General features: G+C 30.7%; 1 protein-coding gene and 1 non-coding gene across 2 annotated transcripts; both read left to right on the top strand.

Annotated features, from left to right (window-relative positions):
- The first annotated feature begins 4,969 nt into the window (after nucleotides 1-4,969).
- Nucleotides 4,970-14,191, top strand: LOC123193625 (pinin-like). Its single transcript, XM_044606683.1, has 10 exons — nucleotides 4,970-5,199; nucleotides 5,319-5,429; nucleotides 5,508-5,573; nucleotides 5,881-6,027; nucleotides 6,114-6,227; nucleotides 9,239-9,310; nucleotides 9,625-9,708; nucleotides 9,819-9,919; nucleotides 10,477-10,561; nucleotides 13,563-14,191. Exons 1-10 carry the CDS (start codon nucleotides 5,116-5,118, stop codon nucleotides 13,953-13,955), a joined length of 1,257 nt encoding a protein of 418 aa, XP_044462618.1. The 5' UTR covers nucleotides 4,970-5,115; the 3' UTR covers nucleotides 13,956-14,191.
- Nucleotides 10,774-10,908, top strand: LOC123193783. The gene has a single exon (XR_006497145.1). It is a non-coding gene; the product is annotated as a small nucleolar RNA snoR135 (small nucleolar RNA).
- Nucleotides 14,192-19,027: the final 4,836 nt, after the last annotated feature.

The following is a 19,027-nucleotide window of genomic DNA, read 5'->3' as shown; positions in this document are numbered from 1 at the left end:
ATTAATAGCATGAAAATGTAGTTGAATTAATTATATTACTAATGCCCGCCCAACTCTTCTAATCAATTAAATTTTATAGCTCAAACTTCTTAATCAATTACACTCAAGATATAGTTAGAAATGAATATATAGATATATTTATATATATTTTTTGAAGTAACAGACTTTTTTAGTACTTAAAAAATGGTATGAAGAAAACTTGATGGTATTAAGAAATTTCATTTAAAAAGAGAAAATATACACAGAGTGAAGGGATGCAGACAAACTTTACCCAGTTTGAGAATGTTACATGGATAAGTTTAATGAGTTTTTTCCTCGGTTTTGGAAATAATCGGTTCTGAAAATAATTTGAAATGAGTTTCTATAATTGATCTTGATTTTTCAAATCCATTAGTGTGTGTTTGGTAAAGTAAAACTTGAAATTGTTGTTGTGTGTACAATGGCTTCAAACATCAATTTACTTCATTAATTCTACACGTATATTCTACGCATTTAATAACTATTAAAAAAATAAAAAAATATACTAATTTAATCAATACCGAAAAAAGGTCTTGAAAAGATCGAAATCTTCCAGTCTATCGAAATGTAAACGGCTTTCAAATATTTGACTGCCTTTGTGGTCAATATTTACATTGAAATCCTATCGTCTAAACGAGCCCAGTCAATTAGAGCAGAGTGCGCGGATATGTAGAAATCAAAGTATGGCCAAAACACTTTGCTGCTAAAAAAAAGTAGCAAACCATGTCGTGGCATACCTAGTAAAGTTCATGGAGTGCATGGACTGAAGACATCATGCTACCCACATAGAGAAATCCATGTCGTTGCTTGACAAATTTTTATGGGAAATTCGATGTTGGGCGGAAGTCCTGAGTCCTAATTTATATGAGATGCTTTTCTTTGTCAAAATTAAAGTTGATTTTTATTCAGGATGTTGTTTTCTAGAGTCTAATTCCTTATAAATTAATAAAATTAGTTTTCTTAAAAATTAAAGTTTTGTCTAAGGTCTTAGTTGTAGTTAAGTTAGAGTTTTTTATTATTTTAATTAGGTTAATTATCAACCAAAAAAAAAATAAGAAATGAAGCTTTTTGTCTCTTATTATTTTATCTCTGTGAAGAACGCTTCTAATACACTCTTGCTTTTTGTCATTTGTTGTGTGAACGACGCTTTTAATATATTTTTGTTTTTTGTCATTTGTTAAATAATAACAACATCCTATCATGTATGTGAATGATATCATGATTGATTTTATTAGAAGATTAAATGAAATTGTATTAAGAGATACTATATTCATAAAAAATATTTTTTTTAATAGGAATAATATTAATAAAAAATTTTATCTGAATGAGATGAGAGAAAAATGAAGATAAGTATATCTTAACGATCATTAGTTAAATCTTAAGAGATAATACTTATACTTATTCTAGATAGTGGGCGCAAATGCAATTAAGTTCTAACCTATTTTGGATAGTGGGAGCAATAATCCTTAATTGCTCACTTCCTTTATCTCAACCTAGTGCGAGTATTGAGATTAAACTTCAATTTATTTGTGATAGTGAGAGCGATGATCATTTATTGCATAGAAGTGGACATTTAAAAACGAGTTTTTCATAATCACTCTCCACGATGATGAAGAGCCTAAAATCATAAAAAAAGTTGTTTTATTCCTTGATAAGAAAAATGTTAAGATGCATTAAAAAAAAGATGAAATACATTAAAAACAAACCAATTTTAGGTTTTGGTAGACTCATTGCCGAATTGGAAACCTATTAAGAACAAATAGTTTCCTTGACTCAATCCTAAAGCGGATGACTCAAAAAATAAATATAATTTTGCTTTATAGCAAATAACTATACTCAATGAGCAAGTATAAATTATGAAGAATAATATTTTCGTCACTTATAAGATTTACTTCAATATGTTTGATTCTAGCTGTAATAACACATTTGAATTTAGAATTATACTAGATGAATGTCATGACAACTTTTCTTAGTAGAGAACTTGACAAAGAAATCTATGTGAAACGAGATATAAATTTTGTTGTTATAGGTCTGAATTATAGAGTGTGCAAGTTTCAAGAACGTTGAATGATTTAAAACTATCATCCAGATACTGGTACTTGAAATTTCATAAAACTTAACATCTTATGACTTTAAAATGGTTAATCAAGACCATCATGTCTATGTGACAAAGTTTGATAACAAATTTGTAATTTTGTCAATGTGCATGATGATGTGTAAATAGCTATAAATGATTTGAAGTAAGTAATGATCGTCAAAGGATGGTTGTCTATGTTTTTGATCTGTAGCATATAAGTAAGTAGATTACATATTAGGAATTAAATCTAGAGGGATTGTTTAAAGAAACTTTTGACTCTATCACAAGAGCAAAATATTTAAAAGATTATAGAACAATCTAATATGGTAAGTTGTGAACTCGTTGATATTTTATGTCAAATGACAAATTATTACGCAAGAGATATGTTTGAAAACTTAAGATGGAAGCAGAGAAATATCAATAGTTACCAATTCAAAGGTCATCGACTGTATTGTGTATGTTATGGTGCGTACATGCCTAGACATTTGTTTTTATTGTAAGACTAGTTAGTCAATATAAGTCAGTATTGAGAAGAGCACTGAAATGTTGTTTATAGAATACTGATTTATTTTAAAAAGCTTGGTGGATTATTGTTTGTGTGATTAAGGATCAAATTTGTGTTTGATTGATTATTTAGATGCTAATTGGGGATGTAATTTAGACCAATGTAAATCAAATTCTAGTTATGTTTTTTTACTCCAAAAGGGTCTATATCTTGGAGCGATATAAAACATATATGCATAACCTTAATCCATAATGGAGGCTGAGTACATAGCGTGTTCAATGATTATGCAAAAATATTATTTGGTTAAGAAGATTTTTCATAAATTTGGGTAAACAGGACGATATTATCGGAAGAATAGTTATTCGTTGAAATAAAAGATCTTGAATTTTTATAGGATAACCAAACATATTGACACTATATACAATGTTTTAGGAGACTCAATTTCTAAGAGGAAAATGAATGTACAATATAATTCTATGCATTGCATGGACATTGATCCTTTGACCGAGATTATTCCAAGTATATCTTAGACATGTTAAGTCTCTTTAATTGTGTAGACTGTGATTGATAAATTATTAAACTTATATATTGTATTGGTGACTCAACATTGAAAACCATAAATTCAAGTTTATTTTGTATTTAAACTTACATCCCGAAATTCTTGGGTTTTCATTATATACACATTATTTTTAGCTTAATGAAATTACAATGTCACACAAGTTAAAAATTAACTCACTCATACGAGCTATCACCTTTGGGGTTGAGAGAATGAACAAAAATGAGACATTATTCTTGAGAAAAGTGACGTTGAGAGAGCGTGTCAATGAGAGACAATTTTCTCAATAAAAAGATTTATCGAAGTTAAAATATCCCCTTGATGATCGATCAAGATGATGTTATAAATAGATACATTTGAAAATGATTTATTTGGATTCCCTATATTCAAACAACTTGTGAATGCGAGATGTGAGTTTCTTAATATAGATAAATATCTGTAAGTGTGAAGATGATTAAAAACTTTGGTTAGACACTACGTGTAACGACTGAAATAAGATCTATACATTGTAAGAATAAAATTTGAGAAAATATATACTATAACATATGATTCATATCATGTGTGCATAAGTAAGATAACCAATCAAAGTAGTAAGAGGATGAATTCCTGCGCCCTCATTGTATGAGACTCTATAAGGATTATCTCATGTTGATACCCTTTGATTTTTCACTATTGTTCAATGTTTACTCTTAGTATTGCTATCTTAGCTTGACAACTATGACCACACACGATTCGCTTTATGAAACATGAGTAGAAAAATAGCTAAATTTAAATTAAGAATTTTGAATAGAAGAGGAAAACTTATATATTATGTGTGTTTATTGGTCGGTTGATCATGTCACTCATATAAAAGAATGAACTTGATTATAGACAGATAGGAAAATAACATAATGATAAATAAGAAATTAAAGTGATTAGTGTTATCACTTAAGTCTGGGGTGTTGCGAGTCTAACACTTCATTTTGTTTTATGCAGACTGAAGTGACAATGCGATTCTTAACAAATGCATAATATTTAGTTTTCAAGTGTAGGGTGCTTGCGAGGTCATATGACATATTTGCAAGTATGAAAATACTACCGTATGGAATTTCTATGGATAAATATTTGGTTTAGGTCTTTCGTTATGTGTGAATGAGAGATATTATGTTTGGATCTATTCATGACGAGTCGATTTGATCCGATCTGATTTACTTTAACTGTTAAGGGTAGTTGATATGAGAGAGTTATTGATAGTTGAATATCTATTTAAATATCTAAACTGCCTCCCCAAAATAGAACACTATTTTTTTAACAGGAAAAAATTTCTTTTTCTTCTAGAACCTAAAATACAGAGAGATTGTATCTCCCAAAAAGAATACAGGACGTGGGCAAATAGGACCGTGAAAATGACTCATGTCAATACTTTATATTGTGTTTGAATGAGTTTCGTCACAAACTTAAAATCGGATATGTATATATATGTTTATAATATTTACATAATTTAATATATGACATGTTAAATTGTTTCCAACAAATATTAAGAGTTAGAAGTAATCACACAATGTGATGATTTTGAATTTGAAGAGGAAGACAAACCCAATTAAATTTTGTGGGCCATTTCTGAATTAAATAGAGTTTAAAGATTTTTTAATTATAAAAAATATGTGTTTAATAATGAGAGATACAAATAAATTATGTGGGGTTTAAAAATCAGCTCTTTATTCACTATCTTATGAATTTTACTCAAAAAGTAGGAATTATCAAACCCCGCATAATAGCTACCACTATTAGGTCCATGGACCTATCTTTTGTCGGACATGGCCCAATTAAACCCAACCGCCACCGAAACCTGAATTTTCACTGTTTCCCCTTTCGCCAACAACACAAACTACACTAGAAGAAGGATTTTCACAGTACGTCTGATCTGTTCGTTCATTTGAAGTAAAAGCTTCCAGTAAAAGAAAAAACCAGAAACCCCATATGGGAAGTAATGCAGTGGAGAATTCGAAGAGTGCTGAAGAACTCCAGCGAGAGATCGAAGAGCTCCACCGCCAGCAACGAGAGGTCCTCTTTGTTTCTTCGTTTTTTGTCCTTTAATTCATCGTTTTAATTTTAGTTTATACCAATATGTTTTTAAAAATTTCTTTTAATTTTTTATTGTCTGTTGATTGAACATATGACAGATTACTGACAGGCTTAGGGACCCGAGAGGCCTCCGTAGGGGAGCCTTGTCCGGTGCCGGCCTTCGGAACTTCGCCGCCAATGGGGCCCGCCAGCGAGGTTTTGTTCGAACGGTAATTACTTAAATTTTGGTTTGTTTAATGCACAAGTCTGACGAATGTGTTATGTTGATGAAGATGAGTTGTTTTCAGGCTGATAGGACTGACGTTGAAGATCAACCAACGGCTAAAAGAAGACTCTTGTCGGCTGTGGTCAAGGTTAGGCCTGGCACAATTCATATGTGTCGTATTTCTTCAATTCATACATGTGCTCCGTAGTTAATTTGGTTTCAATTTTCAATTCTTAGTTTGCATAAGAATTAAAGGTCGTTTTTCAAAGGAACATGGGTTAAATTTATACAAATTGTATTTTTTGTGACTGATGGGTATTTCAACTGGAAATACAGAAAAATTGGATTAGTTATCTAAGTGAAATTTTTGTTTCATTTTTCTTTAAAGTATTTCACGTTTACATTGGCAAATTTAGAATGAGATTAATTGTACTGTGTTTCATTTGGTAATAAAGTTGGAGGATGGAGAGATCAATGAGCACGCGGGAAGAATGAAGGATGCAGGTCAAGAGGAAAGTGGTGCAGCTAATCAGAGTGATCCATCTGATTTGCAGCATGGGGGCTGTTTGAGAGCGGAGGGACATAAGAAAGTTGCAAAGATGGTAATTTGATATTGGCTCTTGTTTTGCTGACTAGCGTTTATCTAAGACTAGTGTTTTAATGCTTTTGCTTTTTGTTTTGTTTATAGGATAACTCAATGCTGGTAGTGGAGCATGTTCCTAGGATTTTGCCAAAAGATGAGGATCCAAGCTTGGTTAATAGAAATAAGAGAATGCTGGGGCAACTTCTGGGGACTTTAGAGGTTTGTGTTAACATTTTCTTTAGCTTGTTTTATTGGATTGAAACTAGATTTACTTTACCATGGATGCCTGCTAGGAAGTATCTGCTCAATTCAGTTATTGGAAAACGTCTATCTACTGTTCTCTCCCTTATGATACCTTATGTGAATGCTTACTATTTTTGCAAAAACCTATATGCCACTAAAATGTCTAAAATTTGAAAGAAATTAATTTTCGGTTTCTAAACACAATAGCCCTAGAACTGTACTGTAACAATTCATACTTTGTTAGATAGTATTAATAAGAGGCTTTTTACGAATTCTTTTGGATGACTGCATGAAATGTCTAAAATTTGAAAGAAATTAATTTTTGGTTTCTAAACACAGTAGCCCTTGAACTGTATTGTAACGATTCATGCTTTGTTAGATAGTATTAATGAGAGGCTTTTTACGAATTCTTTTGGATGACTGCATGGTGCTTTTACATTACCTATATTGGTCTCTCTTTACTTTTAGAAGTGCTACATAATTCTAATGTGCAAAAATCTACAACATTTGAGAAAATTGGTAGATGGGAAATTAGAGTTACGACTAAACATGTTAATTAGAGTACTTAATTAGTGATATCAATTGGTTTTATCAGAGAATTGGAATTATAAAATCATTCATATTGTTTGTAGCATAATTCAAATACATATAGATAGTCGAACTTACATCAACCATTGCTCGGATGTTGAGTAAGATACTATCCAAATAGATACTTTCAGACAAGTGAAGATGTTCCCAAAATGTTGAGCATAAAACAACCATGCCATTAGCATCTTAATGTTATTATGCATATTTGCTCCCAACTAAGGTGAAGGGTCTATGAGCCAAGGATAACCAATCCATGATTGCAATTGATGGTGATATTGCACTTATTTTTCTCTTAGGAACACTTTGATCTCTTCAGGAGGAATTCTCTTTTTCTTATAACTCTATTTTGATGATCTATTGAGCAACATTTTACTTTCATTGGCTCTTCTTGGATTTTTCAAGGTTGGGCAATTTGTTAAGCCTTTTGTAAAATATATTAAATATTTTTTTATGATTCAATTTTTGTTATGAAAGGAGGAAGAGACGTAAACTTAGAGAAAGAGAATAAAATCTTTTATTCCATGGAAGAAAATGATATTTATTAAATACAAAAGAATGTGAAAAGAGAATTTTAAAAAGGGATTCCAAGAAAGAACTTGATAAGGACCTGTTTTGAATTGGTGCAAATTCCTAATAAAGTTTGTTCAGTAGATTTCTACTATTCTTTAATTTTCTTTATTCTATGATATGTTATGTTGATAGGGACCTAACACAAATATTATTAATATTAAAAGAAAACAATATTGATAACAAGAATTATTAGCTCCTCCCAAAGTTTGTAGTCTCAGCCAAGGACTGTCCATAATAGCCAAATAATAATATTCTTTCTCCCCACTTCAATCCATCACTCCTATTTATTTTTCTAATATCTGAAATTCCAAATTCAAATATCATCTTAATCAAATCAAATAAATTATCCTAATTAAATTAAATAAATTGTCCTAATAAAATCAAATATATTATGCTAATCAAATTAAATGTATTATACTAACTAAATATATTATTAATTATTATTATATAATTATTTAATCCTAATCTTACCGGCCTCTTTGAAAACTACATTGTCCTCAAGGCTAGAAATCGGAAAATCTTATTTTTTTACACACCCATTTTGATGACTTTTTTTCATTTGTACATTTCTTCCTACCAAATTTGAGAAAATCTTGACTATTTTGCTATTACTTCAATTTCCACAAGTCAATCCTTGGTGGTCTCTGTCAATGTCTCATTTTTTTTTTTTGTTTCACATTTTTGTACTTTGTTAATAACATGTTTTTTCTCTATGTCCAACTGTATCAGATCACTGGGTGAGTGAATGGATTTCAATTATTGAAACTCCTTTGAATCTATCAATTGAACCCCTGAATCTGTTGATTCCTTATCTTGGTCACTGTATTCAACAAATTAAACCCCAAAATTTGCGGATTCCCGTTCTAATTTTGTCGGAACTAGTTTTTATGTTCATCAGAATCTACCATCTGGACTGGATCATTTTGTTTCTTCTCTCGTTGCTCATTATATACAATTAAGATGGTGATGTCATAGATCTGTCTTCATCCACAAGTAGGACATCCCATGACTTGCATTAATAGTCATGATTCGGTTCCTCTTTGCTTTCATTATGGAGACAAATTTTGTTCTCCATTGCTTGAGCTTCTACGTCCGTTAGTTGCCAAGCCTTCTTCCATCTTCCACTCTCATCTTGTGTGATATCAAAGCTATACATCCTCAAAATTGCAATGTTCTCATACCAAGTTGATAGGGACTAAGCAAAAATATTATTAATATAAAAAGAAAACTATGTTGGCAACAAGAAGTGTCAATTCCTCCCAAGGCCATAGCTCCCAATTAGCCAAAGGCTGCTGAAACTAACCAAATAACAATATTCTTCTCCTCTTCCCTTCAATCCAATCACTTGAATTTATTCTATCAAGATCCTAATTGTCAAATTCAAATATTATCTAAATCAAATAGTTTATTCTAGTTGCAAATATTTTATCCTAATCTTAAATATCTTATCCTAATCTCAAATATCTTATCCTAATATAATATTTTATTCTAATGAATTTTTTTATTAATTAATTAATAATATTATAATAATAATAATAATTATTATTATTATCGAATCCTAACATATGCAAACTGAGAATGAATATTGTGATATTTTCAAATCAAATTTTCAAATAAAATCATTAAAATTTCTTTTGTCTCATTCTGCATTATCAAAACAGAAAACATGTGATGATATCATCACTATACAGCCCCTAAATTCTTCTACTAGATTCTATTTTCTATGGAAATATATCTGCAGATTGGTGCTAAAGTAGATGTCATTTGTTTTGTAGTTTTATTCCTGCTGACAATATTGTCATTTATGTTTTGTTTTGAATTTCTGCTAGAAATTCAGGAAAGAAGATATGCAGCTTGCAGGAACAGAGGCATACAGGCAGAGGTCAAATGCTTTGCAGAGAGTAAGTGTACACTACTCTGTATCATCATTCAAATAAAAGTAACAATTAATTAGTTAAAATATTTTTTCTGATTTTGTAAGGAGTTAAAAGTTGTTTGAGACCAATAAAATGAACTATAACCTTGTTTCATTTCCATTGGATGTTGCGAGTAGTAGGTTGGCTATATTTTGAGTGATCTGTTTGTATATATTAATTTTCTTGCTACTTCTATAATCATGCACACGAGTGTCCTAGAATCTTCTTTTAAGTTGTAAAATTTTTGGAAATCCAGTGTTTCAAAGTGAATACCTCTTGATTTGTCCGAACTTTATTAGGCTGAGCAAAGAGCACGTGAAGAAAGTGAAAGGCTGAGGCTACAAGAGCGTGAGCAAATTGCGGCAAAGAGGAGGAGAGATCTGGTTAGTCTCTAATTATACTACTTTATTCATATTAAAGAAGCCTTAAATGGATTCATTTTTCTGTTTAATTCTGAATCTGTCTTACTATGTGTTTTTCATGTCCGCATCAGACTCTTAGGGCACGAGTTGCAGCCAAGGCAGAAGAGAAAAAGTTGGAATTGCTATTTCTTCAGTGGACTGAGCACCATAAAAAGCTTAGCAATTTTACAAGGTATTCATTTATTTGACTATAAATATTAAAGCATGTTTGGTTAATAATTAAATACAATTCTTTGTATTTTAAGATGAGAGAAACTAGAATTTTTGAGAAAATTTGATTTGTTGAAATGTTTTAAAAACTAGTTTTGAGATACACTCTTAAAATACAGTGTAAATTCAGAAAACAACTGAAACCATTTTTCGTTTATCATTTTTTTAGCTGTGAAATTATTTTTTGAAAATTATATCAAAATTCCTTTCAGATAAACTTATATTTTTTTAATTGTATCTTCAAATCAAACAAGCTCTAGTATTTTTGTGTCATCATTCACATTTTGACTCAAATCTTTCTGTGGATTCATTTTCTGCTGCAGGTTATTTTTAATTTTGGTCCAAAAGTGTCCATATTCACAATTTTATTGAGACAAAGATAAGTTTCTGTTCATGTGCACAGTAGTGTTGAAGCTGCTAAATCAGTGAATGCTTCCTGCAGAAGTTCAGCGTTCTGTCAAAATTATATTTTAATTTTTATAAAATAACTTTGGATTTATTGTGGGAATTTATTTTCAGGACCAAGATGGAGCCTCCAATTTATTATTTACCTGCCAAACCACTGGATGAAGATGCAACCTTACTTGAGCAGTGTAGGGAACAGGTGAGTTTCCTTCCATTGTTTTTCTATCATGGAGCTGATGTTCATCAATAGACTGGGCTAAAAATTTATTCAATTTCAGTTTCTTTACCTGTTTTCTTTAAAAAGGCTGAATGCTATGAAAATTGGTGCGCTAATTTGTTTTAAGTTTAACTAGAAAGAGAAAAGTTACGAAGAAACTGTATGATTGATTATATAATATTTAGCTTCATAGAATGGTAGGGATTTTGCTACAATCATTTCACTGTTTATGAAAGAGCTCCCTGCAAAATTGATTGTTTGGGGAAGATGGACAGTTGTGTTTCATTTTTCTTCCATTGAAAATTACAATAACCTTCTTTTCCACATGACATGATAGTGTTTATCTCTTAGTTTGAGTAGGAAACTTAGGGGATGTAGTGCGGATTAACGGATTTAAGCACTACAACTGAATTTCAAAACGTTCTTGCATTTTCTATATGGGAAGCAAAGTTTGAAGAGTTGGATCTCATGCACCATGTGTTACTGTCTTGTTGTTTTGAAAACAATGTTTATAGTATTTCCGCTAAGACTCTTTTAGGCACAATAACAATCGTATTGAATTTCCAAGTAGAGGTCTAGTTTAATGTACATTTAGGATTAAAACCTGAACTTTAATTGTTGCATTTAGGGAAAATCTCACACATATTTTCATGTAATTTAGAAATATTACAATTAAATTAGAATTTCAATATTTTTGGAATATTAAGATTTATTTAGAAGTTTATTAATTTATAAAAAACCATTAGGAATATTATAGGAGATCCAATTTAGATTCAAATTAATTATTGCCAATTAGAGTTAGGTTTTATTGTTATAATTAGTTAGACATTGGCAAGGTTTGGTGGAGCTTTTTCAGAATTAAATTCAACATAGCATTGTTTTCTAGGAGGTGAAGCACAACTAGAGTCTCTTGGCAAAGCGTTGAAGATTTTATTCTTTAAATTATTATCCTAATTGTTTCGTTCAATAAAAATCCTTTACATTCAATATTATAAATCCAAAATTACAATCATATAATTCAGGGTATATAACAATTGTTACCAGAGTGTCGTTTCAAGCCCATGGTTAACATCTGGATGGTGAATAGAGTGGAAGTTGTGGAAAAGGAAATCAAAGATTTAAAGTTGGTATTGATTGGAGAGGAACAGACCATGACTTCCAAAAGTTGGAAGAGATATTCTTGGAAATTTTGACAATAAAATGTTGGTTGTGATTGGAGCCACGACTCATGAACAAACAACAATTGATTCTTATCACCACCAAAATCAACAATACTATTGGTCCCACAATAAGCCCCATGAACAGTGTGCAAATTCTGCCGCCTCATATTGCTACAACCTACAAACCGACCACCAAAATACCACCTACATTCCTTCCTACCAAAAAATTCCTGTGCAGTTTAATTCACTGAATGTTAACAACACGTCTGTACCACACTCCTTCAAGCAACCCGACACCCACATCAAGTTTCACACAACGATCAATCACCTCCATTAAGTCCACACAACATAACATACCTATTCCAACCACTCTCGAGTTCTCAAATCTGAATGCACTAATATGACCAATGATTGGCATACAAAAGAATGGAGAGCTTCCCAACTTTGATGGATAGGATCTAGTAGGATGGTTATACCAAGTGGAACAATATCTAGAGGTGCATCATACATTTTTGACATAGAAAGTTCAACTCACGTTCTTCCCTATGGAAGGATTAGTCATTTATTAGCTGTGATACTAACGATAGATTGGCAAAGTTGTTACGTTGAATTAATGCGACAATACAAAGGGGATTAGGCTGGAAATTCGTATGAGAACTAGTGGCTTTCCAATCGACATTGATTCAACAGTTTGAGATGGTTGCAAGAATGGTGTCGGGCTTCTTTGAGCAAGCGTATTTGGGTCTCTTTGTCAATAGTTTCTTAGAATAGTGAAGCTTTGTCTATAGGTGCACGAATCAATGAAGATCGATCGTGGGATGACAATCACCAGAAACATAGAAGATGAAATAAATGGAGGGGAAAATTGGGTTGTCACTTACGTTTCTCTAGACATGCTATCCATCATCTTAAGGCCTTGCCTGATCCATCATCTTAAGGCCTCACTTGATTGTCTCACCAACCCATAATCAATTAGATAGGTCTAGTCCCACTTGGCCCAAACCTATAACCATTCCATTTACACTATTGCCCAACCTAATTATACTCAAAATGTTCCATCGGTCCAACAATGTCACTCAAAATTTTAACCATTCCAAATTTTCTCAAAATCTTCCAAATTAGAAAGATACGAAAATTGCTTTGGCTAATTTTTTGCCACCGTCTTGAGATGACTACTACAATTTTCGGTTGACATTACTTAAAATGCAAGCTTGACAAGCTTTAAATCAGTGTTTTTGGTGTGATAAGTAGTATGCACCCAACCATATTTGTTTGAATGCACGCCTCCAAGTTTTAATTGTAGTTGACGATGATGGAACTGAGTAAGAGGCAACTAAGGTGGAATTGCAACAACTTCTATGTCTTAGTCTTGGGAACAAGATTGTTGTTGAGGGGGAAGAGATTGTTAAACCCCCGAGTAATTTAGGAATATTGCAATTGAAGTAGGATTTCAATATTTTAGGAATATTAGGATTTATATAGGATTTTATTAATTTATTAAATACCATTAGGAATATTATATTAGAATTAGGATCTAATTTAGATTAAAATTAATTTTAGCCAGTTAGGGTTAGATTTTATTGATTTAAATGGTAAGGTGTTGGAAGATTTGGGGGAGCTTTTTGAGAATTAAATTCAAAGTAGTGTTGTTTTTCAGGAGGTGGAGCACCAGTGGACTTTGTTGGCTGAGCATTTGAGATTTTATCCTTGAAATTGTAATCCTAATCATTTCTGTCAATAAAAATCCTTTACATTCAATACTAAAAATTCAGAATTCCAATCATATAATCTGGGGGATGTAACAAATGCCTATAAATTTCCAGGAATTTTCGAAGTGGAAAGCTGCTCGGAGAGAAGAACTGTCCGAATATCAGAAGCAAATCTCAGAACACTATGTTGCTAACGTTGAGAAGGAACTGGAGAGGTGGCAAAATGCTAGAAAAGCTCGGAAGGCAAACAATGATATGTTGAACTTGCAGGAAACAATGGACAAAGAATTAGACACTCATAGGCTTGAGCATGGTCCCAAGCCAAGTAAGATTCCGGGTGGTAGCAATAACGAAGATGAAGATGATGTGGAAGATATCAATGTTGGGGAGGATGACATTATGGATGACGTGCTGGATGTTGATGACAACAGGAGAGTTGATGAATCTGCTAAGCTAGAAGCAGGTAATACCAACCCTCATCCTGAAAATATAGAAAGCGGTAGCTGAAGCCTAACACCGCTAGTTTAAATCTTAATAAAACTGTTTATCTTTTAGCTATTTTAAGGCAATTTTTTTTCGTTTTATTGCCTTTAGTTTATTTTCCATTTGTGTTATATCTTAATCTTCATTGGTTTTGTGGGTTTTGCGTGTTCTATATGAGCTTAATTATTTTTCTTAACATAACATGTTTTACCTCACTTGGAGAACAATGAGGCAACAAATAAATACTGTTTGTTATGAAATTTGTTTTGATTCATTAACTTTACTCTTTGCGAGCGTACATGTATAAAACCCAATTGGGTTTTATACATCTACGCTCGTAAAGAGTAAAGTATTGGGTTAGGTTCTTGTTTGATAATTCATGGGATTTGAAATGGAAGAAATTAACAATCTAATAAAAAAAAGTAAAAATTGCTACATGGGAAAGTTTTCTTCATCCACGCAATTGTCTATATATAACTGTTGGCCACAAGGATGGAAAGTTTTATTTAACTTCGTCACTAAATACTTGATTACGTTTTCAGTGCCATTCTCCTAGCATTAATTTACAGAAGTTATAAGATGGAACAGTGCAAAAATGTTTTGCCCTAAAAATCTTTAGAGCAATTTAAGTATAGACAAGTGTTTATAAATATACTTTTCTTTTTAATCGTTTTCAACCTTACAAAAGAATTTTTAAAAGTAAAGCCGTAAAACAATATTTTTATTTTTCCCACCCTTGAAAATATTTTTTAGCGGTGGGAATTCTATACAAATAAGTTCCCCTCCCCTAACTTGATAGATACTTCTTGAAAACTTTCAGAGGTACAATTATGATAACCTTCTTTTGGTTTCTTTATTTTTATTTTTTTTGGCTAAGTCTTTGTTTCTTTATTGACACGAATTGTTTAGGTACATTTTAATATTATTACTAACAAATATTCAATTTATCATGTGTTTAATTTATACATGTTATTATAATTGTTCTCTCTTTTGCAAAATACAAATTGTAGATATTTACATTCTTTAGTATAACTATTTTCCTTTTTGTATATCCAAATTGTGGAGATCTATTATTTTCCATTTTGTAAATGTCAATTGTGGATATTTACATTTATGTTTTTATTATAATAGTTTTCCTTCCACAAATACAAATTGTGGACAATTACTATTTTCCCTTTTGCAAAAACAAAGTGTGGATTTTATTGTTTTTGTTCTTATCATAAAGGTTTTCCCTTTTGTAAATGCAAATTATAGATATATACATTTTTGTTATTATCATAATTGTTTTAAGACAAATTGCGAATATAAAGTTCTAAATATAATCAAAACTAAAGATTTAAATATCTTAATTTAAACTCAAAGTTTTAAATGTTAATCATAAAATTAAAAGTTTACAAATGTAGGTCCAATATGAATTTGAAGTTTGAAAAGTTAATCTCAATATGTTGCTCTAAGTTTGGATAAAGAAAATTATAGAAAATAGGCTTTTGGCGCAATTCTTTATCTGAAATCTATGAGCTTTAGAGAAGTAAGTAAATAAAGTGTTTTTGAAGGATAAATTCAAGATCACTATTTTTCTTTGACATTACATTTATGTAAATTGCAAATTGAATATATGGATATAATGAATCTATTAGAATTATGAATAAATTTAAAAGGTATATTTGAACATTAGAATTAAATAACACTCGCACTAACTAATTATGTTTGGACCCATCTTACTTATAAGATTATAAATTTGTAAGTATAACTTTATTGTGTTTAGAATTGTTTCTTGATTGAGGTTATATAAAGAAGATATTTGAAGAAAATATGTTAGAAAAAACATTCTCTACCTTTGATCTCTCAAATATGCTCTTGTAGTAACAATATCAGAAAATAAATTTTGAATTAATATTATGTTTGCTAAAAATAATGAATTATTATTGAAAAAATATCAAATTTGTTTCACTAGCACTGCATCGTCTCTAAAGTGAATGTGACTACTAGTAGAAGTTCTTGTGAGCACAGATGAGATTGTGGATACAATAATTTTTTATCTAGAGATGGTTATAATAGAAAATCTTAGTTGCACTACCAAATATTGAATACGACTAAAGCAAAACAAGAAAGAGAAAGTATATTATAGAGTAAACCACAAAACAATAAATGTTATAAATGTTGTGGTAAAAACCACTCGTCGTGTACCTGTCGTATGCTTAAACATTTGGTGGTTTTATATTAAGTATCTATAAAAAATAATGAAAAGAAGAGGGATATAATTAAACTTTGTTTATGATTCTTTGATCTAAATTTTGATGTTTCAAATTTCTTTGAAGAGTAAGAATCTATGTCACTTGACTATTGACATGAATGCCCCAAAATTAGTGTCCATCATCTCTATACATTTTTTTGAAAAAGTTTTGAACATTATTTTGTGTTTCTTGACCATTTATGCATTTCTTTTATTATGTTGTGTACATTATAGTATAAATTTTAAAATGAAAGGGCATAAACTTCAAAATTGAAGCATTAACTTCAAAAGACGATAATAGAGTTATGTGATTTGTAGATAGTGCAACAATGCATAGAACTCTTAAAGAAAATAAAATTTGCTCTACTTTAGCACTAATTGAAGCTGAAGTGAACATTGTATCAAGGCCAACAAACCTAATTGAAGGCTTTAACAAGACCACAATTTTATTAAAAAATAGGACTAAATTAATGATATATTATATTAAGTAGATCTAAAATAAATCTATTTAGTTTTAAATATATAAAAAATAATAGTTATTATATTGAAACTATGAGTGAAAATAGTGTAAAATTTAGGGAAATTAAAATAATTGCCCCTTTTATTTGGGCATTAAAAAATTTACCCCAAATTTTGGGGTCTAAGCAAAAATACCCTTATATTAAAGTGTTTAAACGAAAATGCCCCAAATATCCCATTAAATACCAAAACTACCATTCTAAATTAAATTATTATTTTATTTAAGGGTAATAAACAAATTTACCCCTAATATTGGGGTTTAAACCAAAATACCCCTAATTAAAGACATTTAAACAAAAATGCCCCAAAATAATACCAAAACTACCATTCCTTTATTTCTATATAAATCACATATCTTCCTTCATTTTTAACATATCTGAGAGAGATTTCTGAATAGAGAAATTAAGTTCGTGTTCAGGATTTTACGAAAAGGGAAAAGTTCGTCATTTCGAGGTACTTATCCCTGTTATTACTTTAATCATTATTAATTTATTAATAATACAATTATATGTGATATTTTATATAATAAATTATAGTTGTGTGTAATAAGTAAAATAATAAAAATTAGATAGGTTATGTTGTAAATATTATCGAAGTATTATAGGATAACATGAGATTACTTCAATCGTTATTATTTTATTAATAATGCAATTATATGTGATATTTTATATAATAAATTATAGTTGTGTATAATAAGTAAAATAATAAAAATTAGATAGATTATGTTTAATAATATTATTCTATCAAATTTAATTATAAAATAGGTATAATTGTGCAATAGACACTGTAAATAGTATTTTCAGTCGTATTATTTATGTTGATTATATATTTTATTTGGATAATATACAAATTTACCCCAAATTTTGGGGTTTAAGCAAAAATACCCTCATATTAAAGTATTTAAACGAAAATACCCCAAATATCCCCTTAAATACCAAAAATACCCTTCTAAATTAAATTATTATTATTTTTTAGGGTAATACCAAAACATGATACATTTAAGTAGTCACAATATATAATTGAATTATGGAATAGGTATAATTGTGCATATCATTTATGTTGATTATATATTTTATTGTAGGATTAATCTAAATAGCTGGATATGTTTCAATTAGATATGGGGGAAATGGATAGAAATGGGTGACAATGTTATAAAATATGTTGGAGGTAATAGGAAATTGATTAAAATTCCAGAACACACATCATTCGAAGAATTAATCGAAATAGTGAGCGACAAGTGTAGTATAGATCGACGGTTATTTAACATTCAATTAAGCATGAAACCGAGGCATCTCGACGATGGCATTCTGGTAGAAATTTCGAATGATGAATATGTTGAGGTTCTTAACGGTCTATCTAACCTCTTAACAGTCTATCTAACCTCTTCAAAGAATGTGTTCCAGTTTTTGTTATAACTACAGTTAATGATGATAGCTATGAGGCTCAACAAGCAGATGAAAATTTACAAGGTAGTGAGCCGAGCAGTTATCCAGAAAATAAAACTATTGGTGTAGAAGAGATTCAAAATATTGAGATCAATCTGAAACAAGAATTCTTAGAGGAAGATTTTGCATATATAAATGAAGTTAATGTTGATGCATTGTATCACGCAGAAGAATTTCTTAATGGGCACGAAGCAACTTTTTCAGAGTAGAGTGAATTTGAGGGAAAGGTTGTACATGATATTCCAATCGAAGAACTAGAGGTGGAAGAGAAGACCTATGTTAATAACGATATTGGAGGTACAAGTTGTTTTCCAAAAACAAATCCTATTGGTGGGAATGTTCGTACTGATGCATTTCATTGTTACCTCCTTTTCCTGATCAACTATCTACATCCAGAAACTCAAAAGTATCGACCGATACTGATTCTCCAAAAGTTGGTACATTATTTTCAAGTAAACAATATGTCATTGATGCGATACATCAAGACGCGCTTGGTAGGGATATCAATTTTTTGTGAACAAATCAGACACGATTATATGGGTGGTTAAATGTCGTAACGAAGAATGTAAATGGCGTGCACGAGCAGTTAGGGTGGGAGAAAGTGATAGCTTTGAATTACGTCATATGGATAGCCGTCACACATGTTGCAGAGATAAGATATTACCTCATCATAGGCAAACAGGTGCCTGAGTTTTAGGACAAATTTTGAGGACCAAATTCATTTTAGTTGACCTTGTTTATTGACCGAAGGAGATCATTGTTGATATCGCTGACCGATATAAAATTGATATATCATACGCACAAGCATGGCAGACGAGAAATTGGGCGCTTCAATCATTGAGGGGGACACTAAAAGAGTCGTTTATGTTGCTGCCAGAGTATTGCCTTAATTTAGAATG

The sequence above is a fragment of the Mangifera indica genome, chromosome 12, assembly GCF_011075055.1.
Source record: "Mangifera indica cultivar Alphonso chromosome 12, CATAS_Mindica_2.1, whole genome shotgun sequence".
NCBI classification, from domain to species: Eukaryota; Viridiplantae; Streptophyta; class Magnoliopsida; order Sapindales; family Anacardiaceae; genus Mangifera; species Mangifera indica.
Note: the sequence above shows the minus strand (reverse complement) of the source record. Positions and strands in the feature narration are given on the sequence as shown.

What these genes read in the sequence shown, in the direction of transcription:
- LOC123193625 (XM_044606683.1), top strand. Translation starts at nt 5,116, where the DNA reads ATGGGAAGTAATGCAGTGGAGAATTCGAAGAGTGCTGAAGAACTCCAG. An exon ending in TCCACCGCCAGCAACGAGAG is followed by an intron (nt 5,200 to 5,318) that starts GTCCTCTTTGTT and finishes AACATATGACAG; the next exon opens with ATTACTGACAGGCTTAGGGA. An exon ending in AACTTCTGGGGACTTTAGAG is followed by an intron (nt 6,228 to 9,238) that starts GTTTGTGTTAAC and finishes AATTTCTGCTAG; the next exon opens with AAATTCAGGAAAGAAGATAT.